Raw genomic sequence first — 23,376 nt, forward strand, 5'->3', positions numbered from 1 at the left:
AACAGGTACATGCGTAAGGACTGGCTCTCACCTATGCAAGGTTGGATGATGAGGGGTCTAAGCAAGCAATGATCCTGTGATACTTCGAATGGCATTTCACCAGCAAAGCGTTGTTTTTAAATGATTCAAAAATAAAACAAGGTGCAATTGCAAGATCCTGGGTGACTTTTATGGTCTCACAGTTTCCTAAAAGTAACTCTGGCACTGCCGTCGTTTAGTTGCCATGGGAATGATGGTACTTCACAGATTTGCCTAGTTTTCGTGTTTGCAGGCTTCCCATGCACTTGTGGCTGTGTTTATAGCTATGCATTGATTTTAAACCTTTGCTAAACTTTGTCTTGTGGCAAAGCGAATTCTGGCCACACGGAGCTAAAAGAACGAACATTAGACACATTCGTGTACTAACCATCCCTGCCATGCTAGCTGAAGTGCTGTGCGTTTCAGCTGCCACAGACACTAGCATCAAAGTTCTCTATGTTTCATTCAGAGCATGGTCTATGCTTTAGAACATCCTCCAGTGTATCTCTATGCATGGTCTGCACTCCTGCTTTTATTTCAATTTCATGTGACGGCTATGTGGCACTAGTGGCCAGGTATGTTTTTTTTTTTTTTTACTTGCCATCAAGTTTGCATGACTGCTTGTTTGACAAGGGCGGGTTGTAGAAAAAAAAGAGAAAAACATCATGTCGAGGTGCTCGGTCGCATATTATAACGTTGCGCGTGCCCTCACAGCTTCACCGCATTACACATGCATGCTGCACTGAAGCGCCAAAAAAGAAAAGAAAACACGGGCGCTTTTTTCTGCAGGACGCACCAGAAAAATTTTGTTTTTGTTCGAACCTTACTTGCGCCGATAGGCAATATTTAATCAGCGGCGTTCTTTTGCCTTAGCGATGACGTATTAGCTTGTCCGTGTAATATATCAAGGAGGCGTTGAATATATGAACGGGCGAGGCCGGAAGCTTTACTTTTTTTAAGCCGCACAATGGTGTTTGGAAGGTCTTCGTGTGGCATAGCACGTTCCTATTCATAATGCGTAGCTTATAAGTCAGTGCTGAGCATCAGCTAAAGCTAATTAACCCTGAAGTGACGACCGCGACGTAGCGGAGTGTGAGTTTTCCGAAACCCCCTTTCTGACCAGCGACGAGGCAAGGCTTGCACAAGTACGTGATCGCGTCGTTTTGTGTTGATTGCATACGACTTAGTAAACATCCAAACTTACATCGTTGATAACGGGCCGGCAAAACGTTGGGCAGAGCGAGGAGCGCAGCGCAGCGGCGATACAAGGCGCGCGCACTGCTTGAAACATGAACCGATTGCGAGATGTCAATCGTAGAGGGTTTTCCTTTTCTTGATCACGTCGTTCCAGTGCCCACTTGCGTCATGAACGAGCCGGCTTTCGGTTGCGAGAGGCGACAGGTGGGCGCACACGATTTCTTCGCGAGTATCCAACTCAACTCGCCGCAGGTCCAAAAGCCTTGAGGGGTTTCCTTTGCGAGCAAGGCGGCCCCCCCGCTAGCTGCAGCAGCAGCCTCCGGCAACACTATACGAAAGTGCGGGGAGCGACAGCGCGATGACACAATTAGGCCGGTGGAAATGCATAGCCTTCAAGAGCGCTGGCCCGCGGTGCATTGTGGGTGGCTTTATCCGCTCGCCTTTGTAATCTCGCTGCCCGGCCCCCACTCAGATCAAAAAGTTGTCCGCCCCCCCCCCCTTCCCCAAAAAAAAAAAAATTGGCTACGCCCCTGGTTCACGTTGGACAAGCGCTTGGTGTAATAGGCAGCAAACAGCGGTTTAGAATGTGTTCTCCAAGGCACCTTCGCAATCACTCTAAGCTGATTCTCCTGCACATCTAAAGCAGCTTTCTGGTTTCAGTCTGTGCTGCACTGCCCCACATGAAAGCGTACTCAGTGCTCTCACAAACATTAAAAGAGGGGATCGCGTTGCGCAACCGGTCACATTTGTTTGTTTGTTTTTATTTGGCAGGGCGCTGGAATCGGCTGCGGGGTGATGCACTTCCTGCACGGTCTGTACACCTTCGCGACGGTTTTCAATCAGCCCGAGTGACTGGTGGCATCACCCAGGCACCAAACGAGTTTAGTGATAAAGTCTCGCTAATAAGCTCTTCATTCACGTGTCCTCGACGCTTTCAGTGCAGGATCTTCGTCGGAATTAAACATTTGTTGCGGAGAACACAAGCGCACAGGTTATGTGGACATCGCGTGACTGCAACTGTATCAATCGTGTGTGTATTATTCTTGAGTGTCTCTTGAGTGAACGGTGGGATAGCTGCCGTTTTGGCTCAGTAGGTAGAGCATCGGACGCATTATTCGAAAGTCGCTGCTTCGGTTCCTCTCTAAGGGAAACTATCTTTTCGTCCACTTTTCTTTCTTCACTGTTAAATAAAAAACTTCCGGTAACATACAGTGTACTTTAATTTGCATGATTGTCTGTTCGATTTCATTATTATTCTGTCTAACAAAAAAAAAACAACGAGCCCTTAAAATATACACTTCTTTCCTCGGTCATAAAGTGTCATTCATCACCGTCCGCGCGTTCGTGTAAGGCCAGCTGTGAACGCTAGCAGTGCCCACGGTAGCATGCATGCACGGTAACCTTCTCGACTCTATGCCTGAGCACTCTTCTTCACTTATGTTTATATACTTGGGTTACAGTGGAACTCTTAGATTTTCCCTATCAGTTTTAAACCGACGCTGGAGGCGGAAACCTGTGATTCGCAACTTGAAAGAAATCCTGACAATGATTCAAGTACAGAAATATTTCTCGCTATATCTTCTTTCAAACTTTCACCATCTATTTTTATTGCATTCAGGAAGCGTATGCACGTTCGCTGGAGTACATGCGTATTATTCCAGAAAACTTTGTCTAGTGTATAATGGGCAACACGAACAAATGCCCTAACTGGGCGACGATACACAATCCCGTGACTGTGGCATGCACTCCCGGACAGTCCACGACGCTCATTGTGACAATCTCCGCTTCTGGCAGTCCGTGACCATACCAGGAACGTTTAATCGAAGAGACCCAGTGTTTTATTTTTCTTGCATCTCGACAATAATCGTGCTTGCTATGATGATGATAGCTCATTACTGCTGCCATGCACTGGCCATGCGGGACTATTTGTGTACTCCATGCACGCTGGTCTGCATGTGCATTTATGATGTGTTTTTTTTACAGCGAAAGCTATTATAAGATCACAACTCGGGTCACGCGCAGTTGTCCGCCGCCGCCGGTGTCCGTAACCACATCGCGTTAAATTAGAAAAACAAAACCTTGCACCAATGACGCAGTGGGGCTCCAACCCGGTTGCGGTGGGTTCCAGCCCAGTATTTTACCACTCAGCCACAGCAGTGCTTGGGATTTGTTGGCAAACATGCCTTAGGCAGGCTAGATGCCTGGAAAGCAATCAAGTTAATACGACTTATAGAACGTCTTAAAACAGCGAAAGAACAACCAGTCGTCACAAAACGCGAATAGCGTAACGAGTGGGTCGTCCAATGCTCCAACCCATTACGAAAGCTTGTTCTTGTTCCCCTATTAACTGTGGCGCATACCCGCTTTAGCCATGATTCCTCATCGTTGTTAGCCACTGCATGAACAATTGGCACACAATTCCTTGCAAGTGTTTAGCGGATGTCATGCTTCTCCGAATATGACGAAAAATTGCCTACTACCAAAAAAAAATTATGAATAATGCCCGAGTGGGTATCAAGTACGTGTACTTGCACTAGTTGCCCAATGAGTGTTTTGAATGGCTCTGAAAGGCTGCTCTTCTAGCTTTGGCTGTGACTGTGCTGCGCCTTCCGCGCAGGCCTGGCGTTTTTTTATTATTATTATTATTACTGTGGCTGCATTTAAAGCCGCCTGACAATCACATGTCCAACACAGAGTTACCACTCTCCCAATTCTCGACCAATCTGCTTGAGTGGGTTGTTGCGGTATTCTTGTGAGCAGCATCATCACCACCCATAGGCTCCCCCTTGAATACCAATGTTACTTAGTAACAACCCGGATATAATGGTCATTGTACAACATCAATGACCTTTATATCGTGTTTACAACTTTTACTTCTCTTATTAACGACTGTTAAAACGGCGACCACTCCACTCTTGGCCACCATTTACAAGCGATTTTTGGTCAACCACTGGCGTCGTGCACAGCCTCATCGCCATCGCCTTCCCGTTTCCGCACGTTACCTTGAGGTGACATCCGGTACTCTGCCAGCCTATCTACGAGCTGCGGTTTGACTTTCGACGAATCGCACACATGGCTGGGAACCGTAAGTGACCTAAGCTGAGTGAATCTTCTGCATGCTATGTGAACGTTCAATTTACGAAATTTCGTTTAATTTACGAAATAATTTACGAAAAGCACACAAGAATGATAATCGCATTGAATCACTCACGTAACGTCAGTCGTTTCACAGTATACCACAGAACGTTTTAACATTGTCTCCAAGCTTACGCGAAAAATGTGCAGCACATAAAAAATATCAGCCTAGTCAAGCTGTTTTACCACCAGCTTTTAGCCCATGGTACCTCCGAGAACTCTCGAATATTTTCTTGAAGTAAATCTGTATCTGATTGTATTGTATCAAATTGCATTGTACTGTGCTATACTGTATTGCATTGTATCGTATTGTACTGTATATTGTCTTATATATCGGCTGTTAAAAACATTGTTGAAGCATAGACCGTGCAATTGCTCGGGAAGGCCCACGAAGCGATGCGCGATTGGGTTTAATGGAGAAAAACTGAATTAGAACCAACGGGAATGATCTGGTAGCGACGCTTTCTCGGTAATGTACTATAAAGTGTCAACTGAAATTAACCACACTCTTCAAAGCACATAAGAAAGCATCATATGGCTTACTAAGCAATTTAAGCGGAGTGGGCTTGTTTAGGTGAAGCTACGAATCGTGCAACAGCGTGTTCTTGTAATGCTGAACCTTATCTCTCTCTCTCTCTCTTTTCACAGAGAACCTTTACAACCAAGATCCCCAGTACAATCAAGCCTACGCAGCCACAGATCGTAAGCCCGCTTGCTCACAGCGTGTAATCCTTTCGAGTAATGCATGCTTCTTCCGGTAAACTTCGACACACTATATACTGGTTTACGTGTATTCATTTGCATAATAAGCAGCGAGAGTATATATAAAGAACTGCAGTGCTATCAACAGCCGGAGATCCTGAGTCGGGCAAAAGTTATTCGCGTATCTCAAGCTGGGAATTCCACAGGATGTGCTTCTCGTTATACCCCATAACGTTCAATCTTGATTTGCGCAGGTTTTTTTTTAGCAATCAGAATCAAAACAAATCAAAGCAGGTATGTTATCACGAGTGGTTAAGCCGGCGAATCACCGCATGTGCCAAGGTCATCGCCTGTAAACTGTTTACGGAAGGAAATTCAGCGTAGACGTACGCTCATGGCTTAGTTTGGTTGAATAAAGAAGTCCACCTGTAAACGCAAAATATTTCCGAACGTCTCCGAAAACAAAAAGGTAGCCCCTGCTCACCCTACATGTACCTTTCTAAGCTATTTCTTTCTCAAGCATTTTTTTTGTTTACTAGAACGTCTGGCTAATATGTGCCCCTATGGGTTGAATCTAACTCTCCAATCAGCATACTTTACTAAAGTATTTTCCTTCAGGACGTTTCCTTTGAAGGATTGGGTCTTCCTAACTAGTCCTAATTAGTCTCAAGATCTATCAATAGAGGATAGTCATGCGACTGAAAAGTTTTATTTATTTATTTAGTTATTTTCATTTTTAATTGCAGCTGGTAACTACTACGATAACTCGGCTTTCCAGGAAGGTGAGCACATTCACACCTCTTGGTTTTCTTGTTTGCCTTCTGTCGTACTTTGTAACTGAGGCGCCGTGTATACTCAGACTCTTGCGTGGAGAACTCCAAAAAGATTCCTGCTATGTCAGGGCAGGCAAGCTGTAGAGCAATGAACATTAAAAGACGCTACAACTACCTTCGCACCGTCACTGTTGGTCAACCGTTTTTTTTTTTCGGTAGCAACAAACAGCCAACATTTCGTATCAACTCAGCGTTATCCTCATGTTTCTTTTTTCATATAACCGTTGCTACCGCAGCGAAATTGTAAAACAATCAGTGCTATTTTAAAGTTCTGAAGGAATATATTCAACAGAATAGAGAAAGAGAATACTGCGTTATCGAAATGTCTTGATGGCGAAACTCTCCGCATGCTTTGGTCATGGCCCGTGAGAAGTGATCTTTTGCTGCATGGTGCATATGGTCGTAAAAGTCAACCGGTTCCAATACGCAGTTATACAATCGTGTCCTGAAAAAAAAAATAATGCAAGAACTTTTGCAAGCAAGTGCTTGTATACACTACAGGGGTGGGATCAGTATTAGGAAAGTATACTCTTTATCTCTTTCCCGAATCAGACGCATGCCTGTTGCCCGAAGTGTCCCGCTTAATATGGCCACTCTTTATTTCGACGTTTGCATTCGGAGAAACGGTTTCTTAATGAAAACTAACTTTTTGAGAAGACATTCAGGGGTATAATCAGGAGGCCCAATGTATGTATCACGTTTGCTACGCTGAGTTTGGTATACGCTTATAATGTTGTAAGTTTGGGAAACTTAACAAAAAACCATTAGTAGTGTTTACTCCATGGTCGTTACTTTTCACTAGTGAATCTAGTTCAGCGAAGGCAGTTTATAACAAAGTACAATACTCATGACATTTATTTCGCTGTAAGGCATAACGCTTCATTATTTTTTTTCTACAGGGTATACTCACGGGTGGGTTTTGATTCCGTCACATTGGGCTGTAGCCTGGTCGTCCTGCATATTTAGGTAAACGAACAGTGCTACAGTGTAGACGCATAACCATGAATATGTCTTAGTTGGTGCATTCGATGTTTCATGAGTTTGTGAATTCACGTCGAGCTGTACAAAAATGGGGAAAAAAGTCATTGAACAGTTCAAGGGGGCGGCGTCTATGTGTCTGACGTAAAACTATGTATAAAAGCGGTCTTCGTGCTGAGAAATGAACGGGAGCAAGCTGGTTTAATGTTCCTTGATGTTCACGATTCGCATTCTTGACACATCTTCATTCACATTTTATGGCCTTGGAGGGCTGCGGTGAATGTAGGGGGGGGGGGGGGTGTAGAGACACGGCAATGAATGAAAGAAAAAACGAAAACAAAAAGACAATAGGATCCCCAAAATGGCAGTCCTGATGGGCGTCTTGTGAGTTGACGTTCTGGCTGTCACGTCCAAGACTGAGCGTGATGCCAACAGCTGGAGCCTTGGAATTGCTCAGGTAGTCGAGCAACGATTGCCATGGCTCGTTGGCGGCAGCGCCGGTGATGCGCCTGGTTTGTGCCTCGAATGAAGTTGGGCGCCATTACAGTGGGATTGTGGCAATGACCCGTTGCCTGGTTACACAGGGACCGGGTGCTTGCCAGAAGCTCGTCGGCGGTGGCGCCAGTGATGCGCCCGAGTCGTGCGCAGGCTTGGGATGAAGTCGGGCGCCATTGCAGTGGGATTGTGGCAATGACTCGTTGCCTGGTTCCAGAGTACAACAGACAGTCCTAGATGAGGTGCGCCAGGTCCGCTCGTGTGCATGTTGCAGTGACTGCAGATGCCAATATTCGGGTAGTCCAGGTCTTGATCTCTGCGAAAATGCTGCACGAGGAAGGCGGTAAGAGAGTTCCCGTCTGTACATGCCGCAACAGTACTTGTTGCCGGTGTGTATCAGCGCTTGAAGGAAGTGGAAGTATGTTCAATGAGTTGGATACATCTAGTAGATAGCTTCGCCGGTAGCGCTTTGCTTGGGCTATTGCCTCCATCGAATTGTGCCAATCGCTGTGTTCAGTTTTTTCTGATGTGCTGCGTAATATGTGTTCGGGTGGTTTTGACTGCGCGGATAGTAGCATCGCGCGCGCCAGTCGATGTGCCCGTTCATTTCTTTGTATACCTGCGTGGCCCTGAATTCAGCGTAAATGCAAATCATGTCTTCATTTCTGCAGACGACGCACGTAAAAAACGCAGTCGTTGAACAACAGGCGTGATAGTGCGAGTGTGCTTGCAAGCGCGAAATGCCCCATGGGAGTCAGTAAATGCAATGTAGGGAAGTTTCTTGTCACTTGCCAACTTCTGAATGGTAGACTCAGAATGTTTGGCAAAATAGAGGATGGCATATTGTTCATCCATGAATGAGTGAACAATGTTACGCGCTATATGCAGTTTGGTTCCCCTTTCGGTGGTTGCTGTTGTCGCCCGACGGATGCTTCCACGTACACCGCTTGGCAGGAGCTATGAGGGTGGTTGTCACTGCGTATCTCCTGCGTGTATTTCTTGTGGCTTCGGACGTGGGCCCGCCTCCTTGCTGAATGTTCGCTTCCCATGCTCTTCGGAAGAAGTTTGGGGTCTGCAATTTGTGTGTGCTTCCAAGGGGCAGATATGTGGGGTAGCACAGGAAGATTAGATACGCCATGCCCAAGTTTATTCAAGGTCACTCTCCCTGCATACCTAGACTGAAGTCTCGTGACCTACGTCTTCTCGTGCATAGACATATGGTCAGCGCTGTCTCCCAAATCAGAGTAGCTTCTCAGTGCAGGGAGGGGCATGTATTTTGGCAAACCTGTGATTACTCCCCTCGTTATTGAGGTGCTCCGAAGTATGCAGCTGTTTTCGGGTGATGCAGGGGGTGATAGAAGACGTCATACATGATACGAGAATGTAAGAGTGCCTGCACAAAGTGCCATATTTCTTTCTCTCCCATGCCCCTCTTACGCTTGGCGATTCTGCAAAGAACTTGAGTGACCTGTTTTGTAGCCTTTACAGTTTATTTAAACCATGTTGTTGATATGCGCTGTTCGTCCAAGAACATTCCGAGGATACGAATGACACGCTTCCTGAGGACCGCTTCCTGACGACCGCTACCCGACCGATGGAAAGATGGACGCTGGCGTATATCCGCTTTAGGGGCAATACTCCTTTTTGTTAAATTGAGCTGAAATATTGAGCTGCGACTGAAATTACAGTCGTTGGAAATTGCATGTAACCGACCATACCGCGCTGCCACATTTGCAAGAAAATAATGAATACTGCTGAGCAGATTTTTTTTTTTTATGCAGGGACTGTTCAAATTCAAATGTGGTACTGCTTAACAACGAATCATAAATCAACTAATTACTGATAAGTTATGTTCGTTTTCAGGCGTCGGAGATGCGTCGTATTACGACTACAACGCCGGTAAGGAACGTACGGAAGCTAAGGGCATTACTGTGCGGATAAACTGAATGTTTACTTGTTCACAGTATTGCTGTTTCTGTTGTATTTATTTTCTTCATATTTTATAAAGCACTTGTCATCTTTATCATATAACAACTCCTTGAGTCTCCGCAAAAACACGGATTCGTCTATGCGCAATGATTAGGAAAAAGGACATTGGAGTTATCGTATCGTACGCAGACTTTTCGAAGAATAATAACAAAAGCAACATAAGTCTTTTTTTTTAATTTTTTACAAGATATAAGGATTCTGGAAAAAAGACAGACATTTCACTTTTTTTGGCTTTTGTCAAAAATACATATTAACTCCCTCGTGATGTCTTCAGAGAGTCGTGGAAGCTGCGATTCTCCCGAAAAATAGTTAACGTAGCTCTCTCTATGGAGAAATATATCTTAGAGATACCTATGCGAAAAAAAATGAGTCAAATGGCTAGCTTTTTTCTATTAGAGTGTACAGTAGTGTATAAGCTATTTTTATAGCATTATATCTGCTATGCAGTAAACAGTTAAGTGGGGTCCAGTGAACTACTCCCGCATTTAATTTGTCACTGTGTATGTTGTCATCATCAATTTCTTGTTTTATTTCTCCTCAAAGCTCCTTACGACGCCCAAGGGCTTTGGGATGGTAAGAATCCTTCGCCAAAACCGTTCAACGAGATGTCGCGCGTAGCAGCGTTCTCACTTTGGTCTCGCAACTAAATCCTGCTTCCAAGAACAGAAATGCAACGAGTTAAAGCTCAGTGGCAGAACTCTGTCGGTCAGCAGATGGTTTTGTGCAAGTTAGTTCTTATAGTATAGCTTTCGCTTTCGCGGAATCACGCGGTACGCACTGCTGGTAACCAAATTTACGACAAACTCAGCTGTAATATATTAACGCATGCTACCATTGATGAGCGAGCCACTGTGGCTCATACTCGTTTTGGGCTGAGAAGAAGAGAACATTTTCATTCCTCTGGTTTAGGTCGGCTCCTGGCTGTTAGTCTTCTTTTGCTCGTGACAATATCATTCTTCTGTAGGAACTGTTCTATTTGGCGAGTTACTTAGACTGTTGTACGTGGCATCAGTAGTGTCTACCGCTGCGGCAAGCCTCTAAGCTGATATGTCATCACTGCTTTGCATGGACGTGGCTGCATATATCTTGCCACATGGAGCACGTTTTTAGGATCACTATGCGACGCGGTTATCTATGGTGCCGTTCAAAATAGAATTGCGAGCGCCGGCCAATCTGAAAATACTTCGGAAACGCGCCCCTCAAAGTCTGCAAACGCGAATGTACACTTTGTTGCCAGTGCTTGGCGGCAAGCTTGGCGAAACTTTTACTCAACCGCTGCCTCCAAGACCACATCGACGCCATTCCCTGCGCGCTTGCGATCACAAAGATCATCGCTCAACGCGTCTTAAAAGCAGTGGTATTATTGATGCCTGGTCACTTCGGTGTCCCCGGAAAGGTTACGAAGTAGCATTTTGCAAGGCACCATCTGCGATTGGTTATTCGGCAAATCGTCACCGAAATTCTCTGCCGGCTTTCTACAGATGCCTTCTGAAGTTATAAGCAGGAAACAGCAGTAACGAAAAAAAAATGGCAGCACTTTCCAATCATACCTTCACAATATGTTGCACCGACTGGCCATATTGAACTTATAATTGTGGTTTCTCATTCATGGTTTCTCGCAGTAGTGGCGCCGGCACCTCCTCCGTCGCTTGGTAAGTTCAGCGTCTACGCCAGTCATACGCAGGTCGCATGCTAGTGGCCCGCGGACATCTTGGTAGTGACCCGGCTGCACATGGCCGTCTGCGTCTATTTTACTTTTTTTATTTCTTTATAATTACGATCAGGAGCTCCACATTCATGACTGATCTCAAGAACTTATTTCGTGTCACGCCATACGATCACCGTGTGTTAAATCATTGATGACTTGATTGATATGTCTGTTTTAACGTCCCGAAACCACCATGTAATTATGAGACATGCAGTAGTGGAGAGCTCCGGAAATGTCGACCACCTGGGGTTTTTAACGTGCACCCAAATCTGAACACACGGGCCTACAGCATTTTCACCTCCATCGAAAATGCAGCCGCCGCAGCCGGGATTTGATCTCGCGACCAACGTGTCAGCAGCTCTGTACCTTAGCCACTAGACCACCACGGCGGGGTAGCTTCTTAATTTCGACACTTAATATAACTCTCTGCCTTCCGCGACTGCGTTTCCCATTTGTCGATAATCATTCTGTTGCCCTAACCGTGCACCGGTTGCCTGCCTTGCGCATGCCGTGATCAGCCCAGGTCCAGGTCCCGTACTAACAAGACTGGTGATGCTTGTTCGCGCCTCATATTGGAAAAGCGCAGGGCAGAAGGACGCAGAGACAAAACAATATGGCTTGTCGCAATGTACTTCGTGACTACCATGGGCGACAGCTAGAATTTTCGTATTCGCATACAACAATAAATAAAATAAAAGGGGGTGCGGTGGACACGTGCTTGTCGTAAGGAAATTGTTTCGTGACTCGACTTAGTGACCTATTGGCGACTTTTTGAAAGCACGTTTGGAAGGCTATAATTTTCTGGCTTAGTTGTTGCATTGTTGCGTTTGTTCACGCAGCCTTGGCTACCATTACTGCGCACGCTCAAGCGAACTATTACCCCTGCGCATTGTAAACGTTGTCTGAGCGCAGTGTTTCAATTGAATGATAGTTATGTGGGGTTTCACGTCCCAAAACCAGCATATGATTATGAGAGACGGCGTAGAGGAGGGCTCCGGAAATTTTGACCACCTGGGGCGCAATGTTTCAAGCAACGCCCGTATGCGATCACGAGCGTGGCTTTTCTAAGCCGAATGTGCGCGCGATGGTTCAGTGTGTGCTAAATAACTCTTCGTTAGGCGCATTCCTACAGAAACAACTCACGTTAGCTGTCAAAAAGAAAATTGTTTTTGCCAATAGAGAAGGCATGTTACTCGTGTTTGAGCGATACATTCAGCCGATAATCGTTACGCTGCACATATTCCTCCACCATATCAGGTTCTAGCTCGAAGATTTAAATATCCAAAGATACGCAAATAAAATAGCTATCTACAAACGAACATGTAGACACTTCGTATATATATTTTACCCACCACCGACCAAAGAAAGCTGTTTTTGGCTGAAAATCGCGAATCTGGTGTGCTTTGGTGTGTGCTTTGAGTGTTTCTCTTGTCAGTAAGAATCATGATTCGTGTCATATATAATACTTACACATTTTTTTCTTGCTTGGTTGCGCATCTTGCGTACGTTTTATTTCCTTCCCAGCCGATGTTAAAGCATCGCAATACGGCAAGTGAATATTTTTTTCACGTATCTTTAGCATGCGTCAGCGACTGGCCTATCACATAACATTGCGTTTCGAGTTAAACACATACAGATAAACAAACTTCATTATGACACTTGTTTTTTTGGTTGTAAACACTTTGCTGTTAACGAAATAAAAGGTGTTGGGAGCCGATGTTAACACGTCTGCTAAATAACTTCCGCTGCTACTGTAAGCATGTGAAATCTACAAATAATGAAACCAGCGAAAAGATGCACAGGACGTTTTAGAGCGTATACCTGTTCCGCGTCTGTTCTTGCGTTTAGTGGCGTCGTTGCCGTCCCTGTCATCGTCGGTGGCGTTATCGATAGACATGAAAAAGTAACTGACGATACACGAAGAAAGACATAAAATGAGAGAGGAATACCCCGGATCGAATGGGACTTGAGTGCGAGTCTTCTGCGCTGGTGCTCGAAACTGCATGTCTTGTAGAAAAACTCTACACAGGTGTCACGTCGAGCAAGGCAACGTGTAAGGGACACGTTTAAAGGGGCTCTGAAACACTTCAAGTAACCATGGAAAGAATTCACTGAAAGAGCTTATTGCCTTACGAATTCAACGCCGCAACAATTTTAAGGATTCGTCCAGTGCGAGTGGAGTTACAAAGATTTGTTCATGCTGCAATTGCATTCTCTCTTTTCTCGTCGCGACGAAAGCGCTGGAAGCTAAGCAGAAAGCAATGACATGGGCAAAGAAACTACGTCACCCACGCCTCCCGACCATGAGCACTCTCTTAGGGGTGAAGCTCCTTATGGCGTGGATTGTGCGTACTCGTTGCGGGTAACTGCCCCTCGTGAATTCTTGAACCGGCCATAGAGGGTGTTACTTGTACTATACGCTGAAAAAGGCAAATGGTAGGACACTCGAGAGCGTTACTTGAAGAAAAGAAGGATTGCCATCACACGTACGGAAAGAGAGAGAGAGACGATCGCGTGACTACGATCTCATGCTCTTCGGCAGCGCCGTACGTCAGGGGGCGCTCTATAGTACAATAAAAGTGCTCTTTTGTGGCTCGAACGCATTCAGAGGCTCGGCGACGGAGAATGGACAAGGCTGCCGAGTGGCGTGCGTGCAGGACAGCGGCGGCTCGCGCTCGAAGAAGGGACCCCGACGTGCGAGCGCGCGAGGCCGAAGCGCACCGTGAGGACCTTGCAGTACGACCACGGGAAGCCGAAGCGGCGTGTGGACCCAGCTTTGCCCCACTCTCCATCATTCACCCTGTGGATATGCTGTCATTTTTTTTCTTTTCTTTCTTCGAATGCGCGGCTTTTTCAGTGTGATCGCGCACGCGTGGACAAGTTGCGGCCTCCCGTGGCGATCTCTGTAACGGCCGAGCATGCTTAGTTCAAATCAGCCAATGGCAGATAGATGGGCTTGCTACGTGCGATTTTTGAGCGTCTTCTGTCACTTGTCGAGAGAAGAGAAAGCAATTTTTAGCTGACCTTGATCATTTATTTTGAGTTCCAAGCTGCGTGCTGCGCTATATTATTTGGCTCGTGTGTCGTAGGCAGCCTCTACTATCGAGCGTTTGCTGACCATGCTCGAAAAGCGTTGCAGCTAGGGCCAATTAAAGGGACGTTGATTGTTGATATAGTGGTCCAGAAACCTTGTAGCGTTACTTTTATGCGAAGGGAGAGCTTATTGTGAAATAAAATCACGTTTTAGTAGTCCGCATCGGGTTAGCGCACTTCAAATTACCTGCCTCAAGCGGAACGTGCCACGTCACTGTTGTCGTGCACAACATTGCCTGGCTTCACTGCGCGGCCGCCGACAATAGTAACAGCAGAATAAAATTATCTGGAGCTGCAGTAGCAACAACGGTCATTGAACAATTTCCTAATATCATAGAGTTTCTTAATAAAAACTAGAGGGAACTCTGGCGCTATAGTGTCTATGGGAGCTGCAACGCACGGTGTTTCAGCGAGCATGGGAATGATGGATATAGTACACGGATTTGTCTAACCTTCGTACTTCTGGCTCCGTGTGTGTTCGTGCGGCTTGAAGCTGTTTTCTCACGAAACAAAGCCCGGCAAATGTTCAGCTGTTGTGCTTCAACACCTTATTCTTTTAGGCTTGTCACTTCAAATTGGGTCACGAAGTTCAAAAAGTTTCGTTCTTTTCTTTAAAACGAAACCGTAATCAGCAATAAACGAAGCCGCAAGTACGATTCGCCGCCCGCAAGTACGAAGACTAGGCAAATGTGTGTACTACCCATCATTCCCATCACGGAGGAAGGAAAGGTAGGAGAGGCCCTGACGTCACTCGTTGTGAAGCCGCGATGAAGCTGGAAGTCGGCCATATTGACTGGGCAAATTCTCCTTTCTTTTTTACATATGAATGCGAAGCAGAAGGTGCGACTCCCTCTCTGTCTCAGAAAGCACGTGGCCTGCGCGCCGCGTGCGCCGGTGCTATCCGAAACCAACGGAACGGATTTCAACACGCTGTCCTGCCGCGATACGGTTGACGAAATCGCTGCGTATGGGTGTTGTACTCTTGCACTGCCGGCGTTTTACGATAAACACGGCAAGTTGCACGTTAAGCTTTTTTTATTTGTGTGTTCTTTGTGAAAATAAAGATGATATTTCGGACATTGCCGCGCGACGAACCAGGCACCGAAATTTGTACAGCTTCTTTCAGATCACTTTTTCCCCCTTTTGCGCTTCTTTTTAGGCTTTACGAAATTTTCGGTCAGGCTGTGGGCTAGATACAGTTTTGACAGACGCTGCAAATTCGGAGTACGTATATGCGCGCTCGTTCCGTGGTTTCTAGTTCAGACACCTGGTTACAACCAGCACCGGAGGAAAATCGCGTAGCTAACAATGCGGCACAAAGAATGGACGCTGTCGAACACCTGCAGTACGCCATGGTTAGGTGCGAGGCCCATGAAAACGCGCACACCACCGCTGGACCGCCTGAACGGTGCCGCACCGCACTACAACAATAACAAAACGCCGCCATTGTGCCCAGTGAATATGGCCGCTGTGACGTAATTTCCGCCACATTTTTTTACGCCTTGTGTCGGCTAGGCATGCCCTCTCCTACCTTTCCTTCCTCCGTGATTCCCATGGTCGCTGAACGATCGCAGCGCCAGAGTGCCCTCTAGTTAATTTTAGGGAACTATATGCCTGATAGGGCCTCCACGATGGCAGACGTGCTTCGTTTCACCGGGCCCCGCTAGATGACACGGCCTATTCAGGTTAACCAGGTGAAAATTGAATCTTCGAACCACTCGCGCCGTTAACGTAGTAACGTCCGACGGCTCTTTTTTCCTTGAATCAAACAGAAACGAACAAGGATCATTTTATTGCGTCTCTTGATGTACGGAAGGTTGTTTATTTAGTGCTGCCAGTTCAATTACAAGTGATTATTTGTGCGGTACCACGTCCTACGCGCAGCGCGTGTGTTTTCGTGCGTTTACCTTAATTTTTCGCTTAGGAGGACACTGCGCTATTGATAATATTGTCGCATTAGAGGTCATACATTGAGGCTGCATGTGCTCTGATGTTAATTGTTATTTGGCTTTAGTGTCCCTTTAACATATATGTATTTTAGCGTGGCATAAGAGTAAAATAACGTTCGACAATCACACAATGCTGATTTGGCAACGACTGTGTGATTTATGTTTCCCATACATTGCAAACTTTACTCGGCCAAAATTATTCATCGTCACCAGCCACACGCAGCATCAGCCCAGTGCACACGACGCCTTAGCGGGTACCTCGCTTATCCGCAGAACCACGAATAATGGCGTAGGGGGCACTGCCCTATATCACACAAATTATGATATCTGGCACACTCAATACCTTGTGTAAAACTTGAACCTTAACACACAGTTGGCCTTGTCCCAACACAAAGCGGCGCTTAGAATTCGCATTAAGCACTGTCGTGATCGTCTGTGAATTTTTTGTCGCTTTATTCCTTACGCTTGTATATTAGTGTATATGTGCACCCGTTGGAGCTTTAGTCAGCGCCGCTAAACGAATATGGCTTCATTTTTTTTTTTTTGAACGAACTAGCAGCTGACAAGTCCTCGCATGTTGCCTAACGACTTCCACTTTATTCATGTCTTCTGTAATTCATAACTACTACGCTTCAAGTTAAAAAATGCCGCCATATCCACGAAGTGAATGATGATGAGTGGGCGAAGCTCCGGAGGTAAACCTGGTAAACCATGAATGCTCCGTACATTTTGCCCACTCGATTTTATTGCAACGCTCCCCCTAGCGTACGTCGCCGCACTATATCGAACGATGACACGCGCCATATGTGGCATCATTCCTATTTTATAACACCTCGCATCTTTCATAATCAACTACACGTACCGCCGTCTAGTTTATAACATCTTGCATCTTTTGGACGGACGGACGGACGGACGGACGGACGGATGGATGGATGGATGGATGGATGGATGGATGGATGGATGGATGGACGGACGGACGGATGGACGGATGGATATGGCTGTACCCTTTAGATCGGGCGGTGGCTAGCGTAATACTTAGAACTGAACGAGAGGTGGCTACATACAGGGGACGCACAGCCCACGCTAAGGCTTAAGGAGCTTCGCTCCTAAAAATCTGTTAATACTTCCTCCCTCCTTCTTCTCCCGGCTTCTATGTTTTTTTTTTCGCTTCCTTCTTTGTGTCTCGGCTTCATACAGTTTCTTCGAAAAAAAAAACTGATTTTGGTGACAGTTTTTACTACCACTTTCGTTCAGTGACCTCATAACTGCATGATGGCGTAAGTGTGTTGGTTTAAACCGACGTCACGTTGAGTGTTGACTTCTCTTCAGAACACTTTCTTCCTGTTCAAGTTTTGTGACTGTGGAAAATAGCACTGTCTTCAGCCTGTCGAGACACCGCCACATGCCCCGACGAACGCCGTTCCGCGTTCTAATTGCACATTCAGTCTATTTCAGTGTTATTTTGCCCCGAAACTAGTTATGTCACATCAGTGTGAATGTTATATATGAAAGAAAAAGTAAACGTTGTCTAGGAGGTGGTTAACACCTACATGTCTCTCTTTCTCATTGCAATTTTTTTTCAACCATTGACAAATTGCGCGGTGACTACCAGTTTGATGGCAGGCTCACTATATAAAAAAAAAATTGCGCCATTTCACTGTGGCAGAGGAACATACATACCTTACGATGGGTTACTTCATTTAAAAAAAGGGGGCTTTATTGTGCCACGCTTTAATGAAGAAACAACGTCGGGACACGGTTTAATGAGATATTTACTTCACTTCTCTCAACATTAAATATATAAACTATTGTCCAAACTGTCTGCCTTTTACAGGTGCCGAAAAACTCCCGTAAGCATGCCTCCAGGCATCAGTTATCCAACCGTTTACTGCAAGATGGGGGGCATTTTCATTTTTCTTGATTGCTTAGCGCCTTCATACATTTGCCGTACCTTTGTTTCAGGCCTCGCACTGCGTTTACGGATTGGACCATTATTTGCGTCATGTTATTTCTGACTTTCACATGCATAGCCGCGGCGGCCCTCTTCATAATGGCCGCGCGTAAGTACATTCTTATTCACCCCTATAGTTTACGGAGCTATGTGGAGTACGCGTCGGTTGACGTTATTACTGTCGAAAAATCCTCGCGCGAGCATTGCTATAGACTTGAATATAAATAAAATTTTAGCGACAACCAGGATAGTCAAACGTCGGGTTAAATGTGCATGGGGTAAGAATCTACGGCGGGAGCACCATGCAACTATTGAAACTGTCATGACTGGATAACCAAACGCTGGTTCGTTTTCTACAACATTGGAATTTTTCAGGCCGAATGCTTATTCGCCTCATGAAACACAAAAAGCGATCGTCGATGCTGATGATGATTGATATGTGGGGTTTAACGTCCCAGAGCCACATGATTATGAGAGACGCTGTAGTGGAGTATTCAGAAAATTTCTACACCTGAGATTTTTTAACGTGAACTCCAATCTGAGCACACGGGCCTACATTTCCGCCTCCAATGTATCGGAAATGCAGCCGCCGCAGCCGGGATACGATCCCACGACCTTCGGGTCAGCAGCCGAGTACCTTTGCCACTAGACCACCGCGGCGAAGCGATCGTCGATGCCGTTAACTCGAGTGATGCAAAAAAAAATCCACGTGCTGACGTCACCCAGTGACGTCATCGTAACATCACGGGCCAACAAAGTTTGTGATGACGTCGTGACGTCACTATGACGCCATAAGGGCATCAGATAACGTCGTCGCTTGGTTATAAGTGGGCCGATCACGAGGGCTCTGTAAACTTGCGTCATGCAAAAATTGTTTCCTGTGCCTCCGATCCTAGAGGCTATGCATAATCACGTCGGGTGCGGAAAGTTTTTGGGCGGTATCAATACAATCGACTGAGAAAAAAGAGAAAGGTGGCTTTTGTCTTGTAGCCGTCTGAGGCAAATGTATAATTAACGGTGTGACTTCTCCTTATAATGGGGCTCTCCTTTGTGACGAAAAATTGTACCGCATAACCAAAAACGACACCAAGTTCATGAATCTGTCGTTTTAGCAAAACCTGACTTCTACTGCCTAGGCGTCTCTATATGGAGACACAATACATAGTTTAGTGCTACAAGCAATCGTGATAATGAATAGAGAAACTTTATCACGGAGCCGAATGGTAAAATATCCATCAACCAACAATACTAAGAAGAATCCCCCATCCATAACTTAGCCAGAATTTTTTTCCGGGTACGTCTGATAATGTTTGTAAATTTCGTGCATGCATTCTTATGTCGGCATGTACCCGTGAGACACGTGAAAAGTGAAAAAAAAAACATTTTTGGAGAAGAGGGGGAGAGAATAGAACCTGCCAATCCCTCCTCCCCCACTCTACTCTTTAGCTACGCCAGTACTGACATTAATGCAAAACAAAAGTAACTGTCAGGTATTTAATACTACGCGTCTCGAACCATTTGACCAGTCACTCCGTTTCACTGTGATTATTTAGCGTTTTTTTCTTACCTCGCAAAGCGTATGAGTATACTACAATTTTGAGGTACCAAATTTTTTTCTTCAAAAAGACACCTATTAAGCAAGAAAATGTGAAAAAAGAGACCTGTTGTTGCTTCCATACAATCATTTAAGGGTAAAGATTACAACGCATCGGGTCGAAGATAATCTTGTTGCGCCAATGCGACCAAAGTTTGGCCGCATTGGCTCAAATTGATTTTGAGGAAGGAAGAGACAAATGCTTCGAAATTCGTGACGCCACGCTGACTTTCGAGAGCATGCAGGGCGGTTGCGAAAAATTCAGAAGCACAATCATGACCGAATTCATTTTGCCTTTTACAAGAAGCCCATGGTGGTGAAATTAACGACGAGGGATAATAACTGAAGGATGAAATAACGAGAATAATAAAATTGGGAGAGAGGTGAACAGAAAGAAATACAAATAAAGTACATAAGAGAGAAATAAATAGAGGAAGAAAGGAAACTTGCAAAACCTGGCAAAACAGTAAATCCGGGACTACATAAGTGCCCATCCGCTTTACTGCTTATCACTGCACCTATAGTGTGCAAGCAACGTTAATTTTTCCTCTTTTTATTTTCCTCAACAGAAGTTTTGTATATAAACTTTTGAAGCACTGAAAGACAAAATTCACATCTGTCGGCAGTGTTTTTGCCATACTTACTTAAGTCACAGCTGTGGACACATTTGTCCCCCCTCAAAAGAGAATTTTTGTCGTAGCTTTGTATTTTTCTCTTTGCACTTGTGAAACTACGTGGAATAAGATTTTGCAAAGTGCATTTTTCTTTCCTTCTTTACATCTTGTCCTGGGTGGTGGTGTTGCGGTTACTGTGCTCGGCTGCTGATCTGAAGGTCGTGGGTTCGATAACGGCCGCGGTGGTCGCATTCCGACGGAGGCGGAATGATAAAAGTTCGTGTACTGTACCGTGTACGTTAAAGAACACCACCTGGTCAAAATTTCCGGAGCCCTCCACTACGGCATCTTTCCTAATCATGTCATGGTTTCAGGACGTAAAACCCTATAGACATTATTTTGATTCCCTACATTTCGGTTCGACAGTGACGAGGTCGATTGTTCTATTTTAGGCACGGACGGCACCACGACGACGGAAGAAGGCGATGGCAATGATACGGCAAGCACACGGCTCGAGAGGATGGTTCCCACGGTGATGCGAAACACTCAACATCTTTGACGCCACCCTAAGAAGATCGCTCCGAAAGAATGGAGTGCTGCTACTGTATAGAGACTCCATCAAATTCAACGTGCCGTCGCACGCCTTTTCTTTCTCTTACTTAAGCTGTGATTTCACTGGAATTATGGAACCGCGTACGTGTGGTCTTGTGTTCGCAGTCTCCCGGTCGTCTTTCCCGCAACCATTATTGCTAAACTCGCGAGCTTCAATACTCTGACGAGCCGGTATTGCTCGCCTTATTTTTTTTTATTTTCGCTGATAGCACAGTGGGGCGAGTTTGGCGTCAAATCACTGAACTATACTTTGGAGATCTGCGCGTCAAATCGTTAAAACCCTCTTATTTGCTAGGCTTCTCACTACATTCTAAACGTTAATGTACACGCTATGGTATTCTACTTAAGCTGACGATTTTGCCGCAAATACGAGATCTCTATTTTCTGAAGCGCATTCAGCCACATTGCTCATTGAGAAAAACGTGTCGATGCATGTGTGACGTGCAAAGCCTGATGACAGCAATAAATCGGAACAGATGTCTGCCGTTTCATCACATATCTTTTAAAGCGAGGGGTTTTTAGTGCAACATGTATATAATATTTATTGGTCTGTTCTGTTTCACCAGGTACAGTTCTCCATTGTATAGGGGGTAGGGGAGGTGCAGTAAATTAAAAAGGTATACCAACAATACCAAGAGTAGTAATTGACACAAAAGTGAATTTTAAGCAAATTTATCAAGTGCATACAAAAACATTTTAGTGAAAGGTCAGAGGCAGGCACGCAGAGGATAATGCATATTAATAGTAAACAGAAATACTCAGAAAATACTTCATATCAGGGCAGTTATTGTGTATTGTGTTCTCAGTTACAACAAAAACACCATAAAGAAGTTATCAGGGCCTGCTTTTCGTGAGGTATGCGGGCCACTTGTGTGAGTTCTCGTTTGGTTGTGAAAGAAATGAATGTCGTAGCGGTTGAACACTGAAAAAATGGACGTAGAAGTTGTGATGCCTAGATATTATGGGGGGGGGGGGGGGGGAGAGAATCTGGGATCTTCAGCTTTGCCTTTAAGAGTTGAACGCAATAGCGATGTCCAGTCCCTATAGTGCGTACTTCAGTCTCTCAGTGAATTCCTTTTATTGTATGATGTCACTCGGGAACTTTAAATTGTGGATGTAATAGATAAAGCCGAAAAGTTGCTTGCGCCAGTGAAGCTTTTGCCTATGACTGCATTCTGTGTAATGGGTAGCATGCGTTCAACCACCGGAAGTTGTGCACTTGAAGTGTTTTCGAACTTGCTATGCACCCAATATTGTTTTAATGGAACACATCTGTGCCTTTTGCAATGGGTTTAAACCGTAAAGTCGCTATGATGAGCACACGTTCTGACGCCCGATCACCTGTACCACGCAGTATCAATGTGATATTGCATGGTTTATGGTGAAGCCTGTTACAGGGAGCATGTGCTGTAAAGCACGACTTATTGTCGCTGCATTTCCAAGCAGAGGAAGTTATTTCCCCTGTGCTTGCAAGCATACGCGGGGCTGTGTGACATATCTGCTTGCAACGGAAACTGCCTGGGTTCAATACTAATTTGTACCCAGAACTTTTTACCATTTATTTTATTGAGGTCTTTCTCAATTTTCCCTCACGCACAAGATCATTTTTCAATGACAGCGAAATACACCGAAACTAACGCCAACGCCGGAATTTTCGCAAAACGAACACGTGTTTGACGATGGCAAAGCTTTTATGTCTGAGCGCCTTGAAAAAGCTGGGCCACCATCCACTCGTTGCGCTATTCACGTGGTGCGACGCATGTGTATTACGCCTGTATATAGACGTCTTCCGCGAGGAGGGCAAGCCGCCGCTGAGTCGTCGTTTTCCTCGCTTGCGCCGCACGCGACATAAACCACCTGCTTTGTGTCCGAGAGCCGTTCGGTTCCTTGGATGACTCACTGATCCCTGATCTCTACTAGGGGGAGCTGCATGGCGCATCGAGTGGATGCGCCCCTCGACTACGCGTGGGACTATTGTAATCCGGACTACGCGTGGGAATATTGTAATAGAACAGAAGGCAGCAGAAAGGGGGGTGGTATTGGGGCATTCATTCATAAAAGTACAGACTGACAAAGGGTCAAGCAGGAGTGCAAGGAACATTTATGGCTAAAAGGGAAAGTGGCAGGTCAAATGACACTCCTTGGTTTCGTGTACTTGTGACGGGAGCAAAGGCCAGAGAGGAAAACCAGGCAATGGTAGAGTGTATATCAAAGGACATTCAGGAGTTAGGAAGAGAGTGCGAGATAATTATACTAGGAGACATGAATGCGCACATAGAAGATATAGATGGGTATACCGACCCGACAGGCAAAATGATCATGGATATGTGTGAAAGGCTTGATTTGATCATTTGCAACAGTACCGAGAAGTGTGAAGGGCAAATAACATGGGAGGTGGGAAGGCTTCAGTCGACGATAGATTATGCACTGATGTCACATAGGATGCATGATAAGCTCAGGGGAATGCACATAGATGAAGGTGGCTTCAGAAGTCTGGTTAGCGATCAC

General features: G+C 45.4%; 1 protein-coding gene across 3 annotated transcripts in view; it reads left to right on the forward strand.

Moving 5' to 3' along the window:
* LOC142814489 (uncharacterized) overlaps nt 1-21,366 on the forward strand; it is an 84,578-nt gene extending 63,212 nt beyond the window's left edge. Inside the window, exons 1-6 of one of the 3 annotated variants that reach the window (XM_075893255.1) lie at nt 1,297-4,300; nt 4,999-5,052; nt 5,799-5,834; nt 9,222-9,257; nt 9,891-9,920; nt 10,970-13,175. In XM_075893255.1, the coding sequence (XP_075749370.1) occupies nt 4,288-4,300; nt 4,999-5,052; nt 5,799-5,834; nt 9,222-9,257; nt 9,891-9,920; nt 10,970-11,043 (243 nt within the window). In that variant the 5' untranslated portion in view covers nt 1,297-4,287 and the 3' untranslated portion in view covers nt 11,044-13,175. Of the gene's footprint in view, nt 1-1,296; nt 4,301-4,998; nt 5,053-5,798; nt 5,835-9,221; nt 9,258-9,890; nt 9,921-10,969; nt 13,176-18,059; nt 18,158-20,708 lie in introns of those variants that run through there. The other 2 variants (XM_075893254.1, XM_075893256.1) reach the window with 2 other exon arrangements.
* Nucleotides 21,367-23,376: the final 2,010 nt, after the last annotated feature.

Source organism: Rhipicephalus microplus, chromosome 4 (assembly GCF_043290135.1).
Source record: "Rhipicephalus microplus isolate Deutch F79 chromosome 4, USDA_Rmic, whole genome shotgun sequence".
NCBI lineage: Eukaryota > Metazoa > Arthropoda > Arachnida > Ixodida > Ixodidae > Rhipicephalus > Rhipicephalus microplus.